Source organism: Notolepis coatsorum (genome assembly GCF_963971535.1).
Source record: "Notolepis coatsorum genome assembly, chromosome: 1".
NCBI lineage: Eukaryota > Metazoa > Chordata > Actinopteri > Aulopiformes > Paralepididae > Notolepis > Notolepis coatsorum.
Genome location: NC_140165.1, coordinates 234,741,923 through 234,766,143, shown reverse-complemented (window position 1 = coordinate 234,766,143; position 24,221 = coordinate 234,741,923). Strand labels below are relative to the sequence as shown.

Here is a 24,221-nt window from a genome sequence, read left to right as displayed (position 1 = left end):
ATATTTAGGAGCATAGCATACTAAGTAGACTCAGCAGACTCATAATAATAATATTGTGTGGTCCGAGTAGTAGACCAATCTCACTTGTGTCCCTCAGTTCGAAGTCTTGTTGGACGCCATCTTGGTCCGTAGTAGTATATACACCAATGGCTAAAACGTTTACTTTGATCTGCACCATCGATCTTTCACCGATTTGGGAAAAAAATAACTAGTACAAACCCTTTGGCCGATTTGTCAACCTATCCACCACCAAGATTGAGACAAATCCGATAAGAAATATGCAGGTTATCCAGACAGACACACATACACAGACATGAGTGATTACATGCCACCTTCATGCCCGGGTGTATTAATCCATCCTAAAATGCTTTGCCTTGCTCTCCTCTCTTTTTAAACCTTCTTCATGACTGCTTTTTCCCTGCTCTCATCATTCATGGGAACAGGGTGGAAAGGAATCCCAACCTGAGCATGACATAAGAGCAAAATGGCCGCTGTGTGAATATGGTCCATTCAAATCTCTTCTCCCCATTTCTAGCTACGGCTACCTGTTCTAAGATGATTAGTCAACTACGATAATGGGTTGTTAGTGTCTTTAACTTGTCTAGTCGATGAGTCATCTCTAGGGTTGGGTACCATTCACATGTGAACCAATACCGGTACCTGTGAATCGATACCGGTAGGCTAACCAACGTTACCTTTTTTATGTACTTTAGTCTCTGAAAATGTTATCTACCTACTACCTCAGTTGTAAAAAAAAATGTCCAAACTTCAAATTATTTATTATCATTATTATTTATTTAGAACAATTTGTTAAATAATTGCTGCATCTAGCTTTGTAAAGTGTAGGGTCATTGACGGATAAGACTTTTCAATGGGCCAATTTTAAAATACAAAAAATAAGGATATATTTGGCCATTTTTCAAACATTTGGAATGTAGTGTATACATGCATTTATGCAAAAAACCCAAATTAAGAGATTTTAGTGTTTTTGAATTAATAGGACATGGTCTTAATAAAAGTCATTTGGGGCGACCGTAATTTATCTCAAAATTAATATATTTCCTTAACATTACTAATATTTTAACAGGTATCAGTAATTAAATATACATCTTAAGAAAGACAGGCTTGTGTGCCCTTTAATTTTTTGTAAACCATGATTTCACAAGTTTATTCTATAATGGCAGTGTCTCCCTCGTAATGCAGTTACAATACCCATATTTGCTCTAAAACCCATAAATCTGATTTAAAATGTGTACAGATGGTATCCACTTAAGCATAGTATACCAGTGATTAATATTTGAGCCAAAACTGATGGATATTCTATTTTGAATTTAGTACAGTTATTGACAATCATTGGTTACCCCGCATGACAAATGGTCGCCCCAAATGATGAGAGTAGTTAAAAGTCTATTTAAAATGTTACACAATGCAGTTCAGACAAAAGAAAACTGAATGTTTTTATTACAATCTTTTCAAGTGGTCAACAAAAATATTCTTCAATTCATTCAAATATCACAAAAGTGAAACATGTTAACATGCGAGGGCCCACATGTGGGCCCTCTTGAGGAAGATTTCCCCACCTGCACTTTGGCGACCTCTACCGGCTCGGGTGTGCATATATTTTAATACAATATATATATCGAATTAAAGCCCTATTTGTTGCCTGTCGACAGCCATTTCAGGTGACACAATCCGTTCAGCGGTTCTCGAGTTACATGCCGATATGTGAGGTGTGCGCCGAAGTACACAGTGTTGTACAAATACAACACCGACTCCCGGGGCTCTAGCTCCGTCAATCAGTTGGCACGGTAGGTTACAAGCTTCGTCAGGAACATTCAAATATCACAAATGTTAAAAACATTAAACATTAACATTAACAACATTAACAACATTAGAGTGCAATACACATTACATGCTTCAGGAACTTGAACATTTCACAAATGTCCATTTTCATGTCCTCATATCATCATTGGTTTTGTCAATGTATGAGAGTGAGAAGGTGGGTTAAGTAGCATCACTTTTGTGATGGTAGTCACATTGGACGGGGATTAACAATTTAAGTCAATAATAAAAGGTAAACAGAGTTGTATGTATGGAATAAAAATTAAACACCAACACAGTTCTATAGAGTCAATAAACAATAACCACCAACATAGTTGCATGGATGAAATCAACGCTAAACAACTACAACACAGTTGTATCAGTTCCTTTTAAGCGTTGGGCCGTGACGTCAGTGGAGTCACTCCAAGCAGTGCTGGGAAGCACAGAATGGAGTGTATTCCGTGATAACACAGCCAATATTAACGAATACACCGAAACGGTGATTGACTATGTCTGTACTCAGGTAGAAGTAATAATCCCCACCACCAAAATTAATATCTACCCAAATCAAAAGCCCTGGGTAGACAAATCCGTCCGTGAGGCTCTGAAAGTGCGCACATCAGCATACAACACCGGGCTGGTGACAGGCAACATGGAAGAACACAAGATGGCAAGATACAACGTCAGGAGAGCAGTAATAGAGGCAAAACGGCGTTACAGGGATAAAGTTGAACTTCAGTTTGAACAGGCTGACTCTAGAGGCATGTGGCAGGGCCTCAGAACAATGACAGACTACAAAGGAACCTCCCTCAAACTGAACAGTGACATCTCCTTAGCAAATGATCTCAACTCCTTCTATGCGAGGTTTGAGGCTGTGAATAACAACACCAGCCTACAAACCACGGCAATGGGGGGGGGGGGGTCTGCTGATGGAGACTCAGTGTTCAGGGTAACAGAGCATGAGGTGAGACGGATCTTTAAAAAAGTGGATATCAGGAAGGCAGCAGGACCGGACGGCATCCCCGGCCGCGTCCTAAAAGTCTGTGCCGACCAACTGGCCCCGGTATTCACTGACATCTTCAACCTGTCCTTGGAACAGGCCGTCATCCCCACCTGTCTGAAGAAGTCCACCATCATCCCTGTACCCAAAAAATCTACGCCCGCTTGCCTCAACGACTACCGCCCTGTAGCCCTCACCTCCATAGCCATGAAGTGCTTTGAGAAGCTAGTGAAGGGCTACATCTGTTCCTCCCTCCCCATCAACCTGGACCCTCTGCAATTTGCATATCGCCCCAACAGGTCCACGGAGGACGCCATAGCCCATGTGCTGCACACAGCAGCATCACATCTGGACAAGAGGCAGGGGAACTATGTGAGAATGCTGTTCATCGACTACAGCTCAGCATTCAATACCATAGTCCCCTCCAAACTCATAGCCAAGCTCAGGGACCTGGGCTTGAACTATGACCTGTGCCAGTGGGTCCTGGACTTCCTGACGGGCAGACCCCAGGTGGTAAGAGCCGGCAACTGCACCTCCTCATCCATCACGCTCAACATAGGGGCCCCCCAGGGCTGTGTTCTGAGCCCCCTCCTCTACTCCCTGTACACACATGACTGCGTAGCACAGCGGAACAACAACACCATCATCAAATTTGCTGATGACACAGTAGTGGTGGGCCTGATCTCTGCCAACGACGAAAGGGCCTACCTGGAAGAGGTAGAGAACCTGTCACAGTGGTGTCAGGAGAACTGCCTCTCCCTGAACGTCAGCAAAACAAAAGAGATGATTGTGGACTTCAGGAGGACGGGGGTCAAGGACTACAGCCCCCTCAGCATCGACGGGGCACCAGTTGAGAGAGTGAACAGTTTCAAGTACCTCGGAGCCCACATATCCGAGGACTTGACATGGACCACACACATTGACAGTGTTGTGAAGAAGGCACGACAACGCCTCTACTTCCTCAGGCGCCTAAGGAAGTTCCAAGTCAGTCAGAAGATCCTTAGGAACTTCTACTCATGTACAATAGAGAGCATCCTGACCGGCAACATCACCTCCTGGTTTGGGAATAGCACTGCACAAGACCGTAGCAGACTACAAAGAGTGACACGTTCAGCCGAACGCACAATTAGAGGGGGGCTTCCCACCCTCCAGAACATTTACAACAAGCGGTGCAAGGGGAAGGCTAAGAGAATTATTAAGGACTCGAGCCACCCGAACAACTGCCTCTTTGAACTGCTGCCGTCAGGCAAGCGATACCGGAGTCTTATGGCGAGCACAGAAAGACTCAGAAGGAGCTTCTATCCCCAGGCCATCAGGCTGCTAAACGAACAATAATCGCTAAACGAACAATAATCACTATGCAACAACCATCAAATGCACACAGCACACACACCCACACACTCACTCAAACAAACAACTCACTGCAGCACCCACTCTCCACACTTTAGATCACACAAACACACTTACACTTTATATTTATTGATAAAGGATTTGCACTACAACTCGTACACCTACTGTGAATTGTACCTAAACTGCACCTCGTCCATTTATGCCTTGCACTATATAGTATTGTATATTAGTACACTGCACAGTATTGTATATTGTATGGTAACTACGTCTACGAACATTGTACATATGTCTAAACTGAACACTGTGACCTCTTTTTTTTACTTCTAATTTTTACTATGTTTTTATTTCATACTTATCTTGTCATGCACAGTCTCTGGAGCGCAACAGTAAGAAGCATTTTGTACAAAAGTATTCTGTACTTCTGTATGACAACTATTAAAGAAACTTGAACTTGAACTTTAGGGATGGCACGATAGCGCTTTTTATTTTGTTCAAATTATTTAGTTAATACGTTAATAAGACTACAGCGATTTCATGACGGCTTCCTGTCCTCACGTCTAAAACGTCTGTTTACCGGTACAATGCGTGGAGTTTCCAATCATTGGTAAACAAACATAGTGCTGAAAATATACATTTTGACTGCTGTTTTGATAGGGTTAGGGTCTTTACTCTTGGCTACATTTGAAAAAGAAACACAACATTGTACCAGTGGAGGTTTCTCTATGACAACACGTGAAACACAAATTCACTCTTAATTCATAATTATTATTAATTTACATATACCTATATATATATATATATATATATATATATATAAAAAAAAAAAAAAAAACTATATATATATATATATTTTTTAAATTATTATTATTTTTTTTTATTATAAATGTTTTCCTCTGTAAAAAAAATGCCAGTGAATTTTTTTTTCTTCAAAAATGGCCAAAATTGACAGCTCTGAGCAGGCCTGCACTGCAGTATTGCCTGCAGTAATTATTCGTGAAGAAAACTTCACAGGTGTGACCCATTGTTAAATAAATAATAAATAACAGCGAATCAAAATAGGCTATTAACTTCATCTAAGAACGGTCTGTGCAGTTAAACTCTTGCCATTGAATGGAGGATTGATTGATTGACAGCCCTTGACATCCAATACACGGAGGTTGAATATGATTGGCAGCCTTGCAAATCCAATCAGAGATTTCTGCATTGCAAAGTCAAAATGGGTCCAGCTGCATGTGAGGAGGATAGGTTTAGCTCGGGCCAATCTCAAGTTTCTCAAGTTTCTTTATTAGTTGTCATACAGAAGTACAGAATACTTTTATACAAAATGTAACATAAAGAAGCATTTTGTATAAAAGTATTCTGTACTTCTGTATGACAACTAATAAAGAAACTTGAGAAACTTGAGATTGGCCCGAGCTAAACCTATCCTCCTCACATGCAGCTGGACCCATTTTGACTATGTGAAAGTTGAGACTATGAGAAAGTTGTTGTTTAGTAGTTAGTAAGCTGTACAGCTATAACAAGTCAGGCTAAATTAAACTTTGCGCCAACATTAGGACCGAAGTATAAACCAGCAACTGAGCAACATGAAGAAGTGGATTTATGCATCTGGATCAGAAAAAACGTTGTGGATGAAAAAGTAAGTAGGCTACAGTGCTTGTATGCTAACAGTAGCTAGGCAGCTTAGCCTACATCACAATGATAATCACCAAGCTAACTTACTGTACACACTGTAGGGCTGGGCAATTAATCGAAACAGAATCGCGATATCGATTCATAGACCTATGCAATCTAATTTCTAAGTTATGACTATTTTCTTTTATTAAAAAAAAAACTTTTTTTTTTTTTTTTTTTTTTTTATTATTATTTTATCTGGGTTGAACATGATTTGTGGAACTCCCTCTGGTGTTGTGGTCGTGGTATTCACTGACCTTTGGGAAGTATTTCGACATGCACATGGGTATCTTAGTGGTGTAGTGTATCTTGTAGACCAGGCCCATTGCAAGTTGCTGTACTCTGTCGTCTACTCTAAGCCATCCTAGGCCTATTAACTTTGTCAAAGTGGACAGGGGTGAGGTGGGTTTTAGGAGTAAGGTCAAGCAGTAGTCTGACCAGTTTGTTTTGTGATGTTTGTAATCTTGTTTTTAGTGCCTTTGAGGTGCTTTGGTACCATGAGGTGCAAGCATAGTCGTAGTACCCTTGAATGAGTGCTCCTGTTAGAGTCTTCAAGGTATTCTTGTTTACCAGAGAGGAGATCCGGTACAGGAATCTAGTTCGTTGGTTGACTTAGTTTTATTACATTGGATCCCATTTTGTCACAGGAAAGATTTGCCTCTATAGGATGGAACCCAGGTAGGTAATTTCATCTTTCCTTTTAAGATAAGATAAGATATTCCTTTATTGATCCCCTTGGGGAAATTCAGGCATCATAGCAGCATGGGGGAAGGGGGGGGTACAGGTAGTGAAAACAACACAAGCAGTGTAAACAAATAGGTCAATATAATTTACTATCTAACTAACTGAAATATACATTATTCATTATTCACAGTATCACAGTATCCACATAAGGTGCAGTATGCATAAGGTAGTGTTATTGTCCTACTTGGGTTCCTATTAGTTCTAGGTCGATGTCTGGCAGCAGTCGCTGCCCACTGTTGTGGAGCCTGATGGCCACTGGTATGAAGGACTGTCCGAGGCGGTTAGTTGAGTGTCGGGGGGGTATGAGTCTGTGGCTTCCTTGTCACCTTCACCTAATATGTTTTGATCTGGTCAGGTGCGCTGTCACCTAAAATGTTTTGATCTGATCAGGTGCGCTGTCACCTAATATGATTTCATCTGGTCAGGTGCGCTGTCACCTAATATGTTTTCATCTGGTCAGGTCCGCTGTCACCTAATGTTAATATGTTTTCATCTGTGTCCACTGACCACTGACACACAGTGGGGGATGTTTTAAAAATATTATTTAATATATAATATAATATAATAATTTGTGCTTCACCTAAAAATTTGGTCAGCAGCCTCCACTGCATTGTACTTATTTGAGATAGCCGTGTCAGAGATAATGACGGTTTGGCAACATGAAGTGAGGCTAAGCGTCGGAAACCTACATTTTCAACAACAGAAAGGGGCTGGTCGTCCAGCACAATAAATGTGGTTATTTTCTTGGTTTTCTTCAGCTTTGCTTTGTTACTGTCTGCAGGGAGTTTCTCTCGCTTCTGAATGGTTTCCAGCTATGTTAGCTGCTGCGACAAAACGTTTCCTCTTGGCATTCGTTGTACATATGAACTCGGAATTGTTGTGTGGTGTTGAAGTTTCCAGTTTTGCTGCCACACCTAGAAATACTTGCGTCGCAGATATTACACTTGGCTGTGTCGTGTTATTCCACAAATGCGAGTCCTCTGTATTTGTTTGTGCGTGTCTTCATTCTGTTAGCGCCACCATACAGGTCCGTTATTATCTGTTCTTAGTCTACTCTGCCCTGCGTACCTGTCTGTGACCCCAGTACGGTGGCCTGTACTCTGTGTCGTATTAATGCACACACATTAGCATAACACCACAGGCTGTTTTGCCTTTTTCTTATTTGAGCTTAAAATAACTCCACACAGCTGACATGATCGCGGCGCGCTGCTAACAAGTTGACTTACGTTTAGCTAATGCTAACGTTGTTGTCACGCTACTACTGTTCACGTGATGGCATGCTTTACGGCCTGTATCGGATCGAAAAATACTTCCTGTTTTTCCGATATCCAATCCTGTGAATTTGGCCAGTATCAGACCAATACCGATACTGAGTATCGGATTGGTGCCATCCCTAGTTCCTTTTATATTATCTCATGGTAAACTGCAGGCATTTCAAATTGAGATACATGTGCATGTTTTAACAAATCAGGCAACCTGAACACCTAGAATAAGAAGCACACCAAAAAACAAAACACTGATATTTTTTACATTTAGTTAAATTATTAATGTTCGGTTATGACATCATACAGTGACATCACGAATGTTCCAGAACGTTCGATCACCATACTGTGACATCAGAAATGTTCTAGAACGTTCGGTCATCATGACATCATACTGTGACATCACAAATGTTCCAGAACGTTCGATCATGACATCATACTGTGACATCACAAATGTTCTAGAACGTTCGGTCATGACATCATACTGTGACATCACAAATGTTCTAGAATGTTCTATTATGACAAATAAGACGGTTCAATGACTTTATCTAAATCCAATCAATATTCCTAATGCCGTTTCAATGTAAGGTTATAAAAATAAACATATAAACATTCATACAATACAATATAGCTTTGGCTCCTACAGTTAACATTCCCCAAAGATATATCAAACACGAAACAAACTTTGATCAATGGAGATGTTGCACAGTGCAATCCACTGAACATTTATTGTTGAAATATGTCACTGTTGATCATGAGCTGGATATAACCTATGGTTTCAAGGGATGTTAAACCTACTGTAGAATCAAAGTAAATGTTAGTGATTCAAATCCTCATTTAGAGGTAGGGGATCCACCACAGCTTGCTCTGCTGCTCTTCTCTACTTCTACACCAGCCAGAACTGGTGGAGTGTTCTCCATGGATGGTGGTGTCAGGTCCAGCGTCGCCTTTTCCATCTTTTTCCTTCTCCCTGTAACCTCTGGATGCAGCCATCTCTCTCTCCGATAGCTCATCTGACTTCACATGGAATCTTGCCCTGTTGTTTTCTTCTCGCTGAAACAATAGTGTATAATGTGATACTAATTCTGGTGGGCTAAATTACATACAAACTTAAGTTCAAGATATTACAGAAAAGGTCATTCCTAATCCTACTAACATGAGTTTGAAATACACCAGAGAAAGATATACTGCATGTTACCTACATTTTTTTTACCTCTCTCTTTTCCTGGCAAGATGGTCTGCATTGACCCGCTGTCTGTAGTGAGCAGTCTTCTGTTTGCTTGTTTGTGCCATCTAGAAAATAGGTTAAACTAGTTAAACATGACTAATACATGTACAATTACCTAAATGGAATGTCATGCTACACAGTTTAAAAAATGTTCTCGTAAGATGGTACAATACTCAAAAAGAAACGTTAATTCCTAAATAGGAATGAAAAATTACAGAAATGTTGAAAAATATATGTTAAAGTATACAAAGAGTTATGCTAAAACAAAGAACTTTATGTATATAAAACATGAATAAAATATAAATATACAGAAACTACAAATACAGGACATATATCTATAATCTAAAACACTCAGCAGTGGTCGCCCCACATGATACTCGGTCGCCCAGATGATGTTTTTAAGGTCAGTCAAATATTACAGGCTAACCATTAGCTACAGAAACCAAACTAGCTAGCTCTTACCACATGTCACTATCAAATTCATCATCAAAATATATATTTTCAGATAAAACGTATTATTCACAGTTTTGGGGCGGTCGTCCCACAAGTACATTACAGCAGTTAAAAAAGAGATTTATTTGTCAATATGAAAGAGACTTACTAACCTGCTAATGTGACTGGCTGATGCAACATCCTGTCCTTGAGGTGGTTTCAAAATAAAAGTCCCACAATTGTGTTTTCTTGATGGTCGCCCCAGATGATATTTCATAAAATTAACATATGCGGACAACATTAATTTGTATATTATGATGGAAGTATATGTGCAAATGCTTCATAATTTTGTCAATGAATGCAAAACATGTTTGAAATGATGCCAAATAGGGCAAGGGAAATATTTAAATAGATTTAAAGTGATTTTAAGCCGGTTGTCCAAATAGAAGTCAATGCTGGACGGTTGCCCCACATGGACATTTGACACTTCAGATAGCAGAAGAATTACCAATAACTCAAATGTTTGGAGGAGTTAGAGTGGGTCTGTATATGGGGAAGGTATTAGAGATACATGTTATCTTTTTATGAATTTTTATGTTTTTTTTAAGGTAAGAAATTCAGTGGGACAGAAAAAATAGGTGTCACGTCATTGACCCCACACTTGCGACCGTTTTCGGCTTGCCATTGCCCCGACTGCTTTGTTGTTGAATCAAGTAAAATCCTAGATGCACAATGTATTGTGCGCGTGAACGTTGATGTGAACGTGCGGCACACTTCATCGGTTTCGCTTTGCGGTAAACTAAGCGTTGACGTCATCGGACAAAAAAAAAAGTAAAAGTAAATTCTTTTTTTGCGCAGTACCGAAATGTGGCACCGGTGGATCTCACGTGAATCGGTACTCTGTAGTACCGACGTGATTCGCTCGATACCCTTAAAAGTACTGGATTCGATCCCTAGTCATCTCTCGCATCACAATAATGCGCACAATGCTTTGACACTAGATAGTAGACGGCGTCTAGTGATTTCATTTGCATCTGCAACCAACCATGTCCTGCTAGCTTGTTGGGAAGGGGGCTAAAAAATGCTCCAAGGTTATGCAAAACTTTGGCGAGGGAGACCTGAGGAAGATCCATTAGACCGAGACGTTGTCTGAATAATGAACATAATAAATTAATTAAACTTTGCAAGCTTAAAACAGTGTGCAGGACCTTCTCCTTTTGCGTGAGCGAAGAACTGCCATGGACATTTTCAAAGGATCACCTCAAGATATTTGAATGTGTAGCTACGAGTCTCCCCTTCACATACATGCCAACTTTATGCTAATTCATGCTATTTGCATGCAGTACACATGTGTTATCTTTGCCTATTCTGAAAATCTTGTATTATTTGACCATTTCTGCATACCCTAAACATTCCCTAAACAGTCTTCGAATTGCATAAATTAGGTATGACGAGGAAATACGAGACTCTTGTGGATCCAATAAGCCCAATTATATTACTGTGTGATGATGTTAGTTCTCATAGTAGCTAGGGCTGACCTTCGAAATTATAATTATTTAAAAAAAAATTTAATTAAAAATGTTTTTGTTGTGGGACTTGTACAGCATTTTGTTCAACTTTGTCAGTGCTGTAAAGTTTAAACCTTTTTAAATCTTAGACAAACAAAACACTTTGCTTTCATGAAATATTGTTAATTGTCATTTGAGGCTTTATAAAAGCAGCACAATGAACACAAATCTGTCAGTGCCGAGTCCGACCTCATCTTAAATAACAAAATAACAAGCATTGCTTGTTGTAGTTAACAAAGAGAGGCAGAGTTGATTTTGCACCAAAAAAATGTATCATATATATATATTTTTTAATCGAATTTTATTTTCATATTCGAATCCCATGCCCATCGAACGAAGCTTCGAAGTATTTAAGACAGCCCTAATAGTAGCCATTTCATTATAGTCAGACCATTTCTTTTTTTAAACTTGACCAAGTTGACCTCACTGTATAAAATGACGTATTGTGACCTCTAGGATAATCACAGCCTCATGAAACGTTACGACCACAAATTAGAGACCTAGGTCGTTCAGAGTATGTTTGGCTTTCCTACTAGTTGTTGACAATAAGGGGGGTTTCAGAGCAAAATCAGAATAGAAATGCTCGCCATCCAGTCACATAAAATGCAATTTTTACAGAAATCTCCAAATGTTAAAATACCGTTTGTATAATAACCAAATCACAGCATGAATTGTCTATGGTGTTCCTCAAGGTCTTGGTGTCTTAATGTGGTATTATGAGGGGAGTTTTGACTAAGTTCTCAAGTGGTCAAACATGGTTATATTTTGCACCGGATCTGTGTACAGGGTTCGCACAAGGTCCTTGAAGTGCTTAAAGTGCTTGATTAAAAAAGAAAAAAAATTATTACGGACATTGCGCTCGTCACCAACGCACACACCGGTCTCGAATCCGGCTGTCAGCGTTGCCTCCGGCTTGGGCCGGCCGTCATACTGACTCAATTGGCAGAGTCAGCGGGAGGGAAGTCGATGGGTGGTAGTCTGGTCGTTGTAAACAGCGACTCCTACAGGTCGGTCAGGGCGCCTGCACAGCAAAGACGGGAGATGGCGGGGGCAGTGTGAGCCTCCCACATGTTACACCTCGCCAATGAGAGTCCGCGCTGGCAGGTGAAAAGAAGTGGCTGGCTGCCTCCACATGTATCGGAGGGGACATGCGATGGGCTTCTACCCTCCCTACGACCGGCCAGTGGGGGGCACATGCAAGCAATGATCAGGACAGGGGAGGGAGAATTGGCACAAGAGGAAATTGGGACGGGAGAAAAATCACAGAAAAAGGAGGAGAAAAGTAGGTAAAAAAAAAGATAAAAAGTCAAGGCCCGGAATTCCTTTAAAACAGCCCATTTTTAACAGGTGCTTTGAAATTAAAATCAACCATTCGCATTGAATGTTTTGTTCATCCATGATCAAATTGTTCTGAATCAAGAAATCAATTTTTTTGTTCTGTTTTAATTAAATCTGACTAGTCGCTGTCTCGCACGCTCCAACTGCTTTTCCTAATTTCTTCGTGTGTGATGCTCTAGCTTGCTCGCTAACCCTAACTCGCAGGATACAATTCACTTTTAAATGTTTTTTTAAGCAGGCCAAGAAGATGCTTAAAAAACGGCATTTAAAAGTGAATTGTATCCTTCGAGTGACATCCTTGAAAATTAAAAATAGTGCTTGGAAAAGTACTTAAAAGTCATTGAATTTCATTTTGCACTGTCTGTGGGAACCCTGTGTGTAACAAATGTGATCGACCCCAAAATGTCTGCAACAACTTGTGACCCATACTTGAGAATGGGAGTGGCCATCATAATGTTCTGAGCCCTTATACACTCAAACGTTTACAATTTTAATTGGCACCTAACCAAAACACGTTTATTACAAATACATGACTAGAAAACCTTGACACACAGTGCTGAGCTGCTTCCCAAGTTAATCTTCAGGTTCCCAGCTTTTCGATGATGTCACCACTTCTGTGTGTCATGATGCATCTACTGTTGACCTGCTGTCCCCCCTAAAAAAGAAAAAAATTGGTATATGTGCATCTCAGAGGGTTAACGCATTCATTAGCAAAAGGACAATAATGTGAGGCTCACAATTTTAGAGATTTCCCAATTAAATTAACTAGCCTAATTTGATAAACTGAAAGAATCCGTTAACTATTTTTCATCCAAGTAGAGGACAGCCTGCCTTGTGACCCATTTCATTGTTTCCATTCTCTCTCCTTTCCTTGTTTCCATTCTCTATCCTTTCCTTGTTTCTATTCTCTATCCTTTCCTTGTTTCTATTCTCTTTTCTTTCCTTGTTTCTATTCTCTTTTCTTTCCTTGTTTCCATTCTCTCTCCTTTCCTTGTTTCCATTCTCTATCCTTTCCTTGTTTCTATTCTCTTTTCTTTCCTTGTTTCTATTCTCTTTTCTTTCCTTGTTTCCATTCTCTCTCCTTTCCTTGTTTCCATTCTCTCTCCTTTCCTTGTTTCCATTCTCTCTCCTTTCCTTGTTTCCATTCTCTCTCCTTTCCTTGTTTCCATTCTCTCCTTTCCTTGCCTTCATTCCACTGACACAACATTGTAATGATTACTGACACAGTGTTGTAAAATGATTACTAAAACAACTTTGTAAAATGATTACTAAAACAACGTTGTAAGATGATTACTGACACAACTTTGTAAGATGATTACTGACATTGTGATCATCAGTCCTAAATACCAGTGACAGCCAGTATCATTGTCCTGGTTTCAGCATGTGAACGTGGCTGGTTAGTCACCGGGAGGCAACAGCTGACAACTTAAGTCACACTGGTCAGCAGTTAACTCAATAGAGTCTATCAATTAATTGTCATAGAAAATATCTGATGTCCAGGTAATAACGATAGATTGTGTGAGTGTGTGTGAGTCAGTCTCTCTGTTTACATGACGGTGTACAAAAAAATCCCATTGATCGTATAAGAACGCCATCAAACCATACAAGCTAATAGACGGGTCATAGGGATAAACGATACAAACATCACTTTGTGTGAAGACTTCCTATGAACGTATATGTTTACCTCGGAGCAGGACAGTGTTATCTTAATAACCACGCGGTTGGGAAAGTATAGATCGGGTTTGTTTGCATTTATTTGGAACCAATAGGCCCTCGTGTGTTCCTTCCAGCAGAGCAGTCAGAGGTTCGAAGTTGAAAGTCCAGCGCCGGCAGCAGAGGAGTCAAGGGCGAGCGCTTTGAAGCTCAACCCCAGGTCGCATTAGTGTGCAAAGAGACCCAGCCATGCGCATCAGCACCGTGTTGGGCATTCCTGGGCAGATGGCACCTCGCCTCTGCCTGCCCCGCGTCACATGGCCCCCTCTGATGACATCATATGGACACATGCATATGAGGAATGCTGGCTATGTGGGTTAAGAGATTTTTAAGTAGCCTGGCCCTTTTCCATCTAGGCTACACAGCACACTTTGTGTGTGTGTGCGTGTGTGTGTGTGTGTGTGTGTGAGAGTGAGTGTATATTAGACATAGCCTATTTTCACCATTGTTAAAGGCGATGCAGATGATATTTCACACAGTCACTGACTATGAATAAAGTAGTTATTTAGGGGAACCTTTTAAAGGTTAACAAACACAAAGTGACAGTCCCACCAGTGAAATAATAGAAAAAAAGAGGATATTTTCATTATAAAAGCTCTTGATGCAAGGAGTGACTGAAACATGAACTGAGGAGCAGCTAAACATGCATTTTGCAGGTTTATTTTAATTTGTGTTGTGTCTAAGGACCAGAGTAAAATATCCCTATGTTATGAGATATTAAAATGAAAACATAATGCAAAGTTATTTTCCCATCTTTAAGCCCACTACAATAATATATAGGCTATGTATAGCCTTCTTATGAGACCTAAAAGAAAGATCCAGCATTTACTGAGGCTAATCCGTGTGTTAATGTGTGTTGAGTTGCTCAGCCAACTTGAAGGCTAATCCATATCAATGGTATGTGGTATTTAGGGCTGGTTACCTTATGAAAAATGTCAATACCGGTGCCATTACTGATGCCCGGAATTCTATACCGATACCAAAACGATACTTTTTTGATACCTTGCTTTGCTGAGTTATGTGTGTTGTGTGTGCTGTATTGGCCAATCAGAGGCGTTGTTACATTTTGGACTGGTCGAACAGAATAAACCTTCCGTTTATATATATATATATATATATATATATATATATATATATATATATATATATATATATATATATATTCTGTTTTTATATCTTGGAACAAACTGACAATGTCTCACTGACTCGACAAGATCAACTACTTGGTTACTGAAATGTGATATCGAATGAGACAGCAATTTTCTATACCCGATATAGTAGTGAAGCAATTTGATCGATACGATACCACAAGAGTATCGAATTCCGATACCCAGCCCTAGTCCTAATCAGTGTTCAGTTCCTGCATTAGTCACTCGCCACAAACCAAAATATACGTGCTAATGCAGTCAGATTAGCCTGTTTTTGGTGCTACCGTCTCATGGCTAACCCACACACTCTGACGTGTGGCTGCCCTATATATAGGCCTGAAGTCATATACAGTGTTGGCAGCTCTGCAAATCTAAAATGTTATTGCGGTCTCGTCGCCCAGGCTAGCCCACGTGTTGGTTTAATGTGTGGCCGTGTCCTTTATGTGTCATTTACATGATATATTATGGTAAAAGCAAATTGTTTCATCATACTAATGGTCTCTCTTTCCCTCTCCCTCTCTCTCTCTCCCTTTCCCTCTTTCTCTCTCCCTTCTTCTCTCACTCTCTCTCTCTCCCTCTTTCTCTCTCTCCCCTCTCTCTCTCTCCTCACTCTCTCTCCCTCTTCTCACCCAACCCCTCTCTTCTCCCCCTCCCTCTCTCTCCCCCTTTCTCTTCTCCCCCTCTCTCTCCCCTCTTCTCTTTCTCTCCCTCTTTCTCTCTCTCCCCCTCTTTTCTCTCTTCTCTCTCTCTCTCTCTCTCTCTCTCTCTCTCTCTCTCTCTCTCTCTCTCTCCTCTCTCTCTCTCTCTCTCTCTCTCTCTCTCCCTCTCTCTTTCTCTCCCTCTTCTCTCTCTCTCCCTCTTTCTCTTCTCATCTCTCTCTCTCATCTCTCTCTCTTTTATTCTCTCTCTCTCTCTCTCTCTCTCTCTCTCTCTCTCTCTCTCTCTCTCTCTCTCTCTCTCTCTCTCTCTCTCTCTCTCTCTCTCTCTCTCTCTCTCTCTCTCTCTCTCTCTCTCTCTCTCTCTCTCTCTCTCTCTCTCTCTCTCTCTCTCTCTCTCTCTCTCCCCAGCATGCCTCCCTGTCGGCCAGCCGCTCAGAGAAAGGCACGGGTGGTCGAGCCGGTCGCTGGGGGCCCGTGTCGGAACTCCATCGCCTTGTGTCCGACGAGCAGCCGCACATCGGGAACTACCGGCTGCTCAAGACCATCGGCAAGGGGAACTTTGCCAAGGTCAAGCTGGCTCGGCACATCCTGACGGGCAGAGAGGTGAGTCTGGAGGAGAGGGAGTTGAAATTCCCTCACGGCGATCTACGAGAACAGAGGCGGCCGCGGAGTGTTCCGTTCTTCTGAGAACCAAGTCTTCAGTTCAGAGAATCTCCTCTGGCCTTCGTTGTTATACACACCCAGTGGGCTTCCACAGTCACACAAGGATTCCTTATTCTCTTTCCCTCTCTCTCTCTCTCTCTCTTGAGGAGCCTTCAAGGCTCATGTGAGAAGTAGAGTAGAAGAAGACAGGAGGTCAGGCGTGGTGACATTGGAGTGGATACATACGTTTTTTTTTTATCCACTTTTTCTCCCATTTTCTATATTTTCTCCCATCCCAATTTCGAATCATCCAATTCAACCCTCCCCTGTCACGGACGCTGTTTCTTGCCTCCCACAAGCCGGCTGCAATGTGGACTAAGTCATACATAGCACAAGTCCCCTCCGGTACTTGAGGTAACAGCAGTCGTATCTTTTCACCTGCGCAGCTCGATCTCTCAGTGGCGAGGAGTAACGCGTGGGAGGCTCACGCTGCCCCCAACACTTCCTGATTCTACTGCGCAGGCGCACCAACCGACCTGTAGGAGTCGCTGTCCACAACGCCCGATCCCCACCCATCAGTTTCCCACCCCCTAATACGGCCAATGTGTATTAGTATGAACGACCAGCTAAACTGAAAGCAATGTGGAGCGCTGGGCTCGAACAGGCGAGCCCAGCGTCTCTGCATTCGTGGCGAGCGCCTTGCCCACTACGCCACGTAGCCGCCCTGGAGTGGATACATACGTACGTAGATGTGTGTTCGGATACATGGTAGTATGTCTGTCTGTAACTTCCTGCTCTACAGTGGCTGATTTGGTGTTAACACACCCGGCCCAATAGAAACATCACGGGCTGGAATGACTCATGTGAGAGAGAGAGGTGTGGTGGAGCATATGAAGTGAGAAAGCAGGCTATGCTGTCGTTTACAGTCTTTGGGGAACAACAGGTTGTTAAGCCTCTTAACGAAGCCTGGCTGTTTGTTGAGTGGGTTTCAGCTTCTGTTCGACGTTGATTACCCTTCATGTTGCCATGACTGAAAATAGAACCTACGGCATAAAAGAAACACCGTTATTGAAATCACCACTAAAATAGTTCCATATCCCGTCCAAAACGCCAGCGTTGTCTGGCAACCAATATAGCTGTAGGAAGTAAAGACAAATTGCCTCCCTCCGGTTCAGAATTCCAACCATTTTATGGTTTGTTTGACCGAAAATGTAATTAATTAGTTTAATTGACCTTTGCTTGTCATCATAAACATAGTTCCAGTTTTGACTGTTTTTCGATGTTTAGAAAGAACATTTTAGCATTAAGCACATTCTGTCATTTGGATGTAAAGTTATATTATACCTGTTTGATTGTCGATGATGTCATTTCTCATCTCAGGTTGCAATAAAGATCATTGATAAAACCCAACTCAACCCAACCAGCCTACAGAAGGTGAGTGATTTGTGTGTTTGTGTGTGTGAGTGTGGGGGTGGGGGTGGGTTGGTGGGTGTGGGTGGGTGCCGTGCCATGAGAGTCGGCTTAAAGATGTAAGATAAAAGAACAACCTTGTGAGTAAACAGGGCTAAACTGTTAGCAGCCATCACTCACTCTCTAAGCCCTTCCCATAGTCGAGCGGACCATACACGGAGCAGACTCCCGCGGGCTCAAAGCGGACCCAAAGGGTACTCAAAGCAGACCCAAAGCAGAGTTCAAGTGCGAAGCTCCAATTTTTTTATGCGCGGACGTCCGTGCCGCTGACTTGGTGTCGTTTTGGTTGACATCGAACTGCATTTAATGTGACGCCGATCTGCATTTTACTCTGACCACTCGCTCCGTGCCAAGAGAGAGTAGGGCTTGAGATGTTTGAATGGCTTTTCTAAATGAAGTGTGTAAAACCGCCCGTTTTATTATCGAAATATTGGAAACGGAGATAACGTACTTTTTATTTTGAACAGCGTGGGAAAAATTGTGTAAACTGGCGCGAGACATGTAGGAAATTGGTCCACGGAGATCCGCTCGACTATGAAAGCTCAAAGAGTCCAGTGGACCTCCGCAGAGTCCAGTCCGTGTACAGTCCGCTCGACTATGGGAGCACCTTAACACAGAGCCACTTAAACAGGTCAGACGTGTATGTTGAGGATTAGATCTTTGCCCAGAGTGGTGGCTACCATGCTTATATAATAATATATTATCATTATACATTAAATATCATCATATTATCATTATTTGTGTCTAGACTCTAGAGATACACTCTTCATTTGTAACCTTTAAAGCAAGCTTGATTAACCATTCTACAGTGCAGTCGGGAGGATGTATTCGTTTGATATGGATCTGGATGTAGTCGGCTGATGGCTCTGATAACGGGCGGGCTGTTACCTGTTATCAGAGGTATTAATACACTCTGCCACGTGTTGTTTTATTACAATATTTCCTGACCTTTTCAGGAGAATTCCATTGCTAAGGGAACAGCTTGCAGTGTACTTCCTGTCAGCTATTGTATCAGCACAACACTGCAACAGGAAATAAACATGGGCCAATTTTAAATGTTTATGTTGTCATGTTAGAAACAGGCTATATATCCGTGTTGAACAGGCCATAGCCCATGATTATCAAGTCTACTGGGCTGAAAACACACACACACACACATACACACACATGTGCACAAATGGATGAAAGATTAATGCTATCTTGGCGCAACAGCTCTATCTGAAAACTGAAAGAATTCTGCTGTCCAGGCGGACTCTTTACAATAAGAGTGTTTTAACCCTTTCACTACCACACTACAGAAGGTTAAGCTTTCGCTACCACACTACAGACGATTAACCGTCTGTAGTGTGGTAGTGAAAGGGATAACCTTCTGTAGTGTGGTTGCGAAAGGGTTAATCGGTTGTCGTGTGGCAGTGAAAGGGTTAACCTTCTGTATTGTCGCAGTGAAAGGGTTAACCCTTTGGTAGTGTGGTAGTGAAAGGGTTAACATTCTTTTTTTTTTGATCCACTTTTTCTCCTTATTTTTTCTCCCATCCCAATTTCGCCTCGCCAATTCTCCCTTAAATTCTACCATCCCCTGTCTCGAACATTGCTAGACTATGCCTCCCACTGGTCGGCTGCAGTGAGGACCAAGCCTTGCATCACGTGTCCCCTCCGGTACACGAGGAGGCAGCTGTCGCATCTTTTCACCTGAACAGCGCAATCTCTCAGTGGCGAGGAGTAACGCGTGGGAGGCTCACGCTGCCCCCGTTACTTCCTGATTCTGCTGTACAGGCGCACCAACCGACCTGTAGGAGTCGCTGTCCAAAACGTCCAATCCCCACCCACCGGCTTTCCCACCCTCTAACACTGCCAATTGTATTAGTATGAACGACCAGCCAAGCTGGTGGCAACGCCGAGAGCTGGGCTCGATACCAGCATCCCCTGCGTTAGTGGCGAGCGCCTTGCCCACTGCACCACTCAGCCGCCAAAGGGTTAACCTTCTGTAGTGTGGTAGTGAAAGGGTTAACCTTCTGTAGTGTGGTAGTGGAAGGGTTAAAGGGGATGAGGGAGATGTGTCCATGGAAAATGCTATTGACTGTCCAGAGAGAAGCACCTGCTGAAGGTCTGACCGCCAACATCTCCTCCCACCACGCGTCTTTAGTGTCGCCACGTCTCCTCTGAACCAGGCCCTCGCTGCCTCAGGAGGAAACGCCAATCACACTCATTACTGACAACACTTGTTGTCGTGCTTTAATTACATAGCCTTTGAACTCTGAGGTGACCCGACGGAGCGCTCCATCTGAACTTTGACCTCTATGTTGTCATAAGCTTAGCGTGGGGGGGGGGATGGGGGGGATTAGCGGCCACAAGGTTAAAGTAAACGAACAACATGGTTGTTATTGAGTTTGGAAACGTCTCTTGTAAATGTTTGTGAAGACTTGATAGAAGAATTATTCTTATTCTTAGGCAATTTGTTTTGTTGTTCTTATTCGTGACTTTGTTCCGTCTAAATCAGGGGTCTCAAACTCGCGGCCCGCGGGGCAATTGCGGTCCGCTGGATGATAGTTTGCGGCCCCCTACTTGACTTCAAAGTTAAAAAAAATTATAATAATAATTACCTGGGGGCTGCTGGAGGTAGAGTCTGGGTGAGGCTGGGCCGCATCAAATATTATATATTATTATATATATGATATTTTTAATTTATTTTTTGCAAAATCAACTCTTCCTCTCTTTGTTAATTACAACAAGCAATGCTGTTTTATTTAAGATGAGGTCGGACTCGGCACTGACAGATTTGTGTTCATTGTGCTGCTTTTATAAAGCCTCAAATGACGGCTTACAATATTTCATGAAAGCAAAGTGTTTTGTTTGTCTAAGATTTTAAAAGGTTTAAACTTTACAGCACTGACAAAGTTGAACAAAGTGCTGTACAAGTCCCACAACAACAAAAAATAATTAAAAAAAATCATATATAATATATAATATTTGATGCGGCCCAGCCTCACCCAGACTCTACCTCCAGCGGCCCCCAGGTAAATTGAGTTTGAGACCCCTGGTCTAAATGTTTAATGTGAGCGATTTGTAGTGTCTAATTTTCCTCGGGATAATTAAAGTATTCCTATTCTATTCTATTTTTTTCTTTTTTTTTATTGATCTTTTTCCCCCTCCTTTTTCCTCCGATTTTCTCCCATCCCAATGTTAGTTGTTATGCCAATTCCCAATCCCCTTCCTGGTCGCTGCGCACTTACCCCCCACAGTCGGTCTGGGAGAGTGGAGGCTACCACGTGCTTCCTCCGACACACGTGTAGCCAATCAACCGCTTCTTTTCACCTGGCAGCGCGGACTCTCACTGAGAGGGTGTAGCGTGTGGAAGGATCACACTATCCCACTTAGATCCTATCCGCGCTTAGCAGGCGCCCCGACCGAACTGTAGGAGTCGCTGTTTACAACGACCCGGACCCACCCCGCCAGCTTCTCCCACCCTCTAATACTGCCAATTGTATTAGTGTGAACGGTCAGCCAAGCTGGTGACAACCCCGGAGCTGTGAGCTGGATTCAAACAGGCGAATCCAGCCGCTCCGGGGTTGGTGACGAACGCAATCTCCGTTACGCCACCTGACCGCCCCTATTCTATTCTATTCTAAGAATAAACTAGATGTTTTTGTTTTCAACACGGCCTATATTTAGATATTCTTAATCCTCTGAATCTGCGAAGACACATGAATGTTGAACACGTGGAGTGCAGTAAACGGACTGGTCCTGCTGCTGGTTCCTGCCTCCGGGCCACGCTGTACATTCTTGGAAAGCTGCAGCGTTGGAATGCCACGGCGTGTTGTCGTGTGATTCACCATATTTCACTTTACTATATGGGGTTTATGTAATGATGGGGTGGAAAACACTTTTATTGAAATCACTGGAAGCTCAAATAGTTACGTGATAATGTCCAGAAATGTCCCGACAAACAAATTGATTCGATTGGAAGCATTAGGTTAAATAAATTGTATTCGGTTATGTAACCATCATGTGTCAGTCTCTCAGTCTCCCAAGTTATACACATGATACAGAGTTATACACATGATACAGAGTTATACACATGATACAGAGTTATACACATGATACAGAGTTATACACATACACATGATACAGAGTTATACACATGATACAGAGTTATACACATGATACAGAGTTATACACATGATACAGAGTTCTACACATGATACAGAGTTATACACATGATACAGAGTTATACACATGATACAGAGTTATACACATACACATGATACAGAGTTATACACATGATACAGAGTTATACACATGATACAGAGTTCTACACATGATACAGAGTTATACACATGATACAGAGTTCTACACATGATACAGAGTTATACACATGATACATGATACAGAGTTATACACATGATACAGAGTACAGAGTTATACACATCAAACAGGGTTATACACATCAGACAGAGTTATACACATCAGACAGAGTTATACACATCAGAGTTATACACATCAGACAGAGTTATACACATCAGACAGAGTTATACACATCAGACAGAGTTATACACATCAGAGTTATACACATCAGAGTTATACACATCAGAGTTATACACATCAGACAGAGTTATACACATCAGACAGAGTTATACACATCAGACAGAGTTATACACATCAGAGTTATACACATCAGAGTTATACACATCAGACAGAGTTATACACATCAGACAGAGTTATACACATCAGACAGAGTTATACACATCAGACAGAGTTATACACATCAGACAGAGTTATACACATCAGACAGAGTTATACACATCAGAGAGTTATACACATCAGACAGAGTTATACACATCAGAGTTATACACATCAGAGAGTTATACACATCAGAGAGTTATACACATCAGAGAGTTATACACATCAGACAGAGTTATACACATCAGGAGTTATACACATCAGGAGTTATACACATCAGGAGTTATACACATCAGGAGTTATACACATCAGAGAGAGTTATACACATCAGAGAGAGTTATACACATCAGAGAGTTATACACATCAGACAGAGTTATACACATCAGAGAGTTATACACATCAGACAGAGTTATACACATCAGACAGAGTTATACACATCAGACAGTTATACACATCAGACAGAGTTATACACATCAGACAGAGTTATACACATCAGACAGAGTTATACACATGACGCATGGCTGTCTGCCTGTCCAGTGGGATCAGGGGTCATCACATTCACACAGAGATATCCAGGCTCAGGTACAGACTAGATGCAGTGCATTATTTGTCTTCATAAGATCAGTGCTCACCATGTCCCTGCATGGCCTTGTGTGTGTCTGGGTGAGTTCCTTCAGAGGGAACCAAGGAGAAGCTAAAGATAATGGTGACTGTTTTCCTGCCATCTTCATGTTTATGTTCCATGTATTTCATAAACGTTGACTTGAATCCTCAGCCGTCTTCATGTGTGCTCTGTTTCTTCTCTGCTCCTGCCATTCATTAGGGAATTGTGTGTGTGTGTGCACGTTCCATGGTGTCACATTTACACATTTCTTTCCCAGTCACACATAAGATGTGAGAACCAATGCAGATGGCATCATCATCCTCACTTTCTTTGTTGCTAGGAGATTGTTTTGAGGTGTGTGTGTGTATGTGTGTGTGTGTGTGTGTGTTTATAGATTGTTCTCACAGTTACATGAAGGATAATTCATTGTTCATTGTCAGGCTCTGTTGACCAAACTTTGGCCTTGTCTGGTTTTGTATTTACTGTCTACTTTATCAGTAACCCTACTGTACACACACACCCACACACTCACTCACATCATCTGGATCGATATAAAACACACACACACACACACACACACACACACACACACACACACACACACACACACACACACACACACACACACACACACACGGACAGACACACAGAAAGACAGACAGACAGCTTATTGATAATAACACCCAGATGGCCATCCAATCTAGTCAATCCTAACAATGTTATTGATAAGACAGGGTGGCTATTGACTGTCTGCAGCTCTGTGGTGGCACAGTATTGGTCTGTCTGACCTACAGTATATAGCAGCTAAGACAGCAGGTGGTCAGGCTGTGAGTCCAGTACAGTTGAAAGGACTCTGAAGGTGAAACAGATAGGATAGGGAGCAGTAGGATG

General features: G+C 41.9%; 1 protein-coding gene across 1 annotated transcript in view; it reads left to right on the top strand.

The window, feature by feature from the left end:
• The window catches only part of mark4b (MAP/microtubule affinity-regulating kinase 4b), a 99,584-nt gene that overhangs the window by 24,738 nt on the left and 50,625 nt on the right, over positions 1–24,221 (top strand). The window contains 5 exon segments of the mRNA XM_084309226.1: positions 16,346–16,382; positions 16,385–16,408; positions 16,411–16,434; positions 16,437–16,540; positions 17,960–18,013. Of these exon segments, the coding sequence (XP_084165352.1) occupies positions 16,346–16,382; positions 16,385–16,408; positions 16,411–16,434; positions 16,437–16,540; positions 17,960–18,013 (243 nt within the window).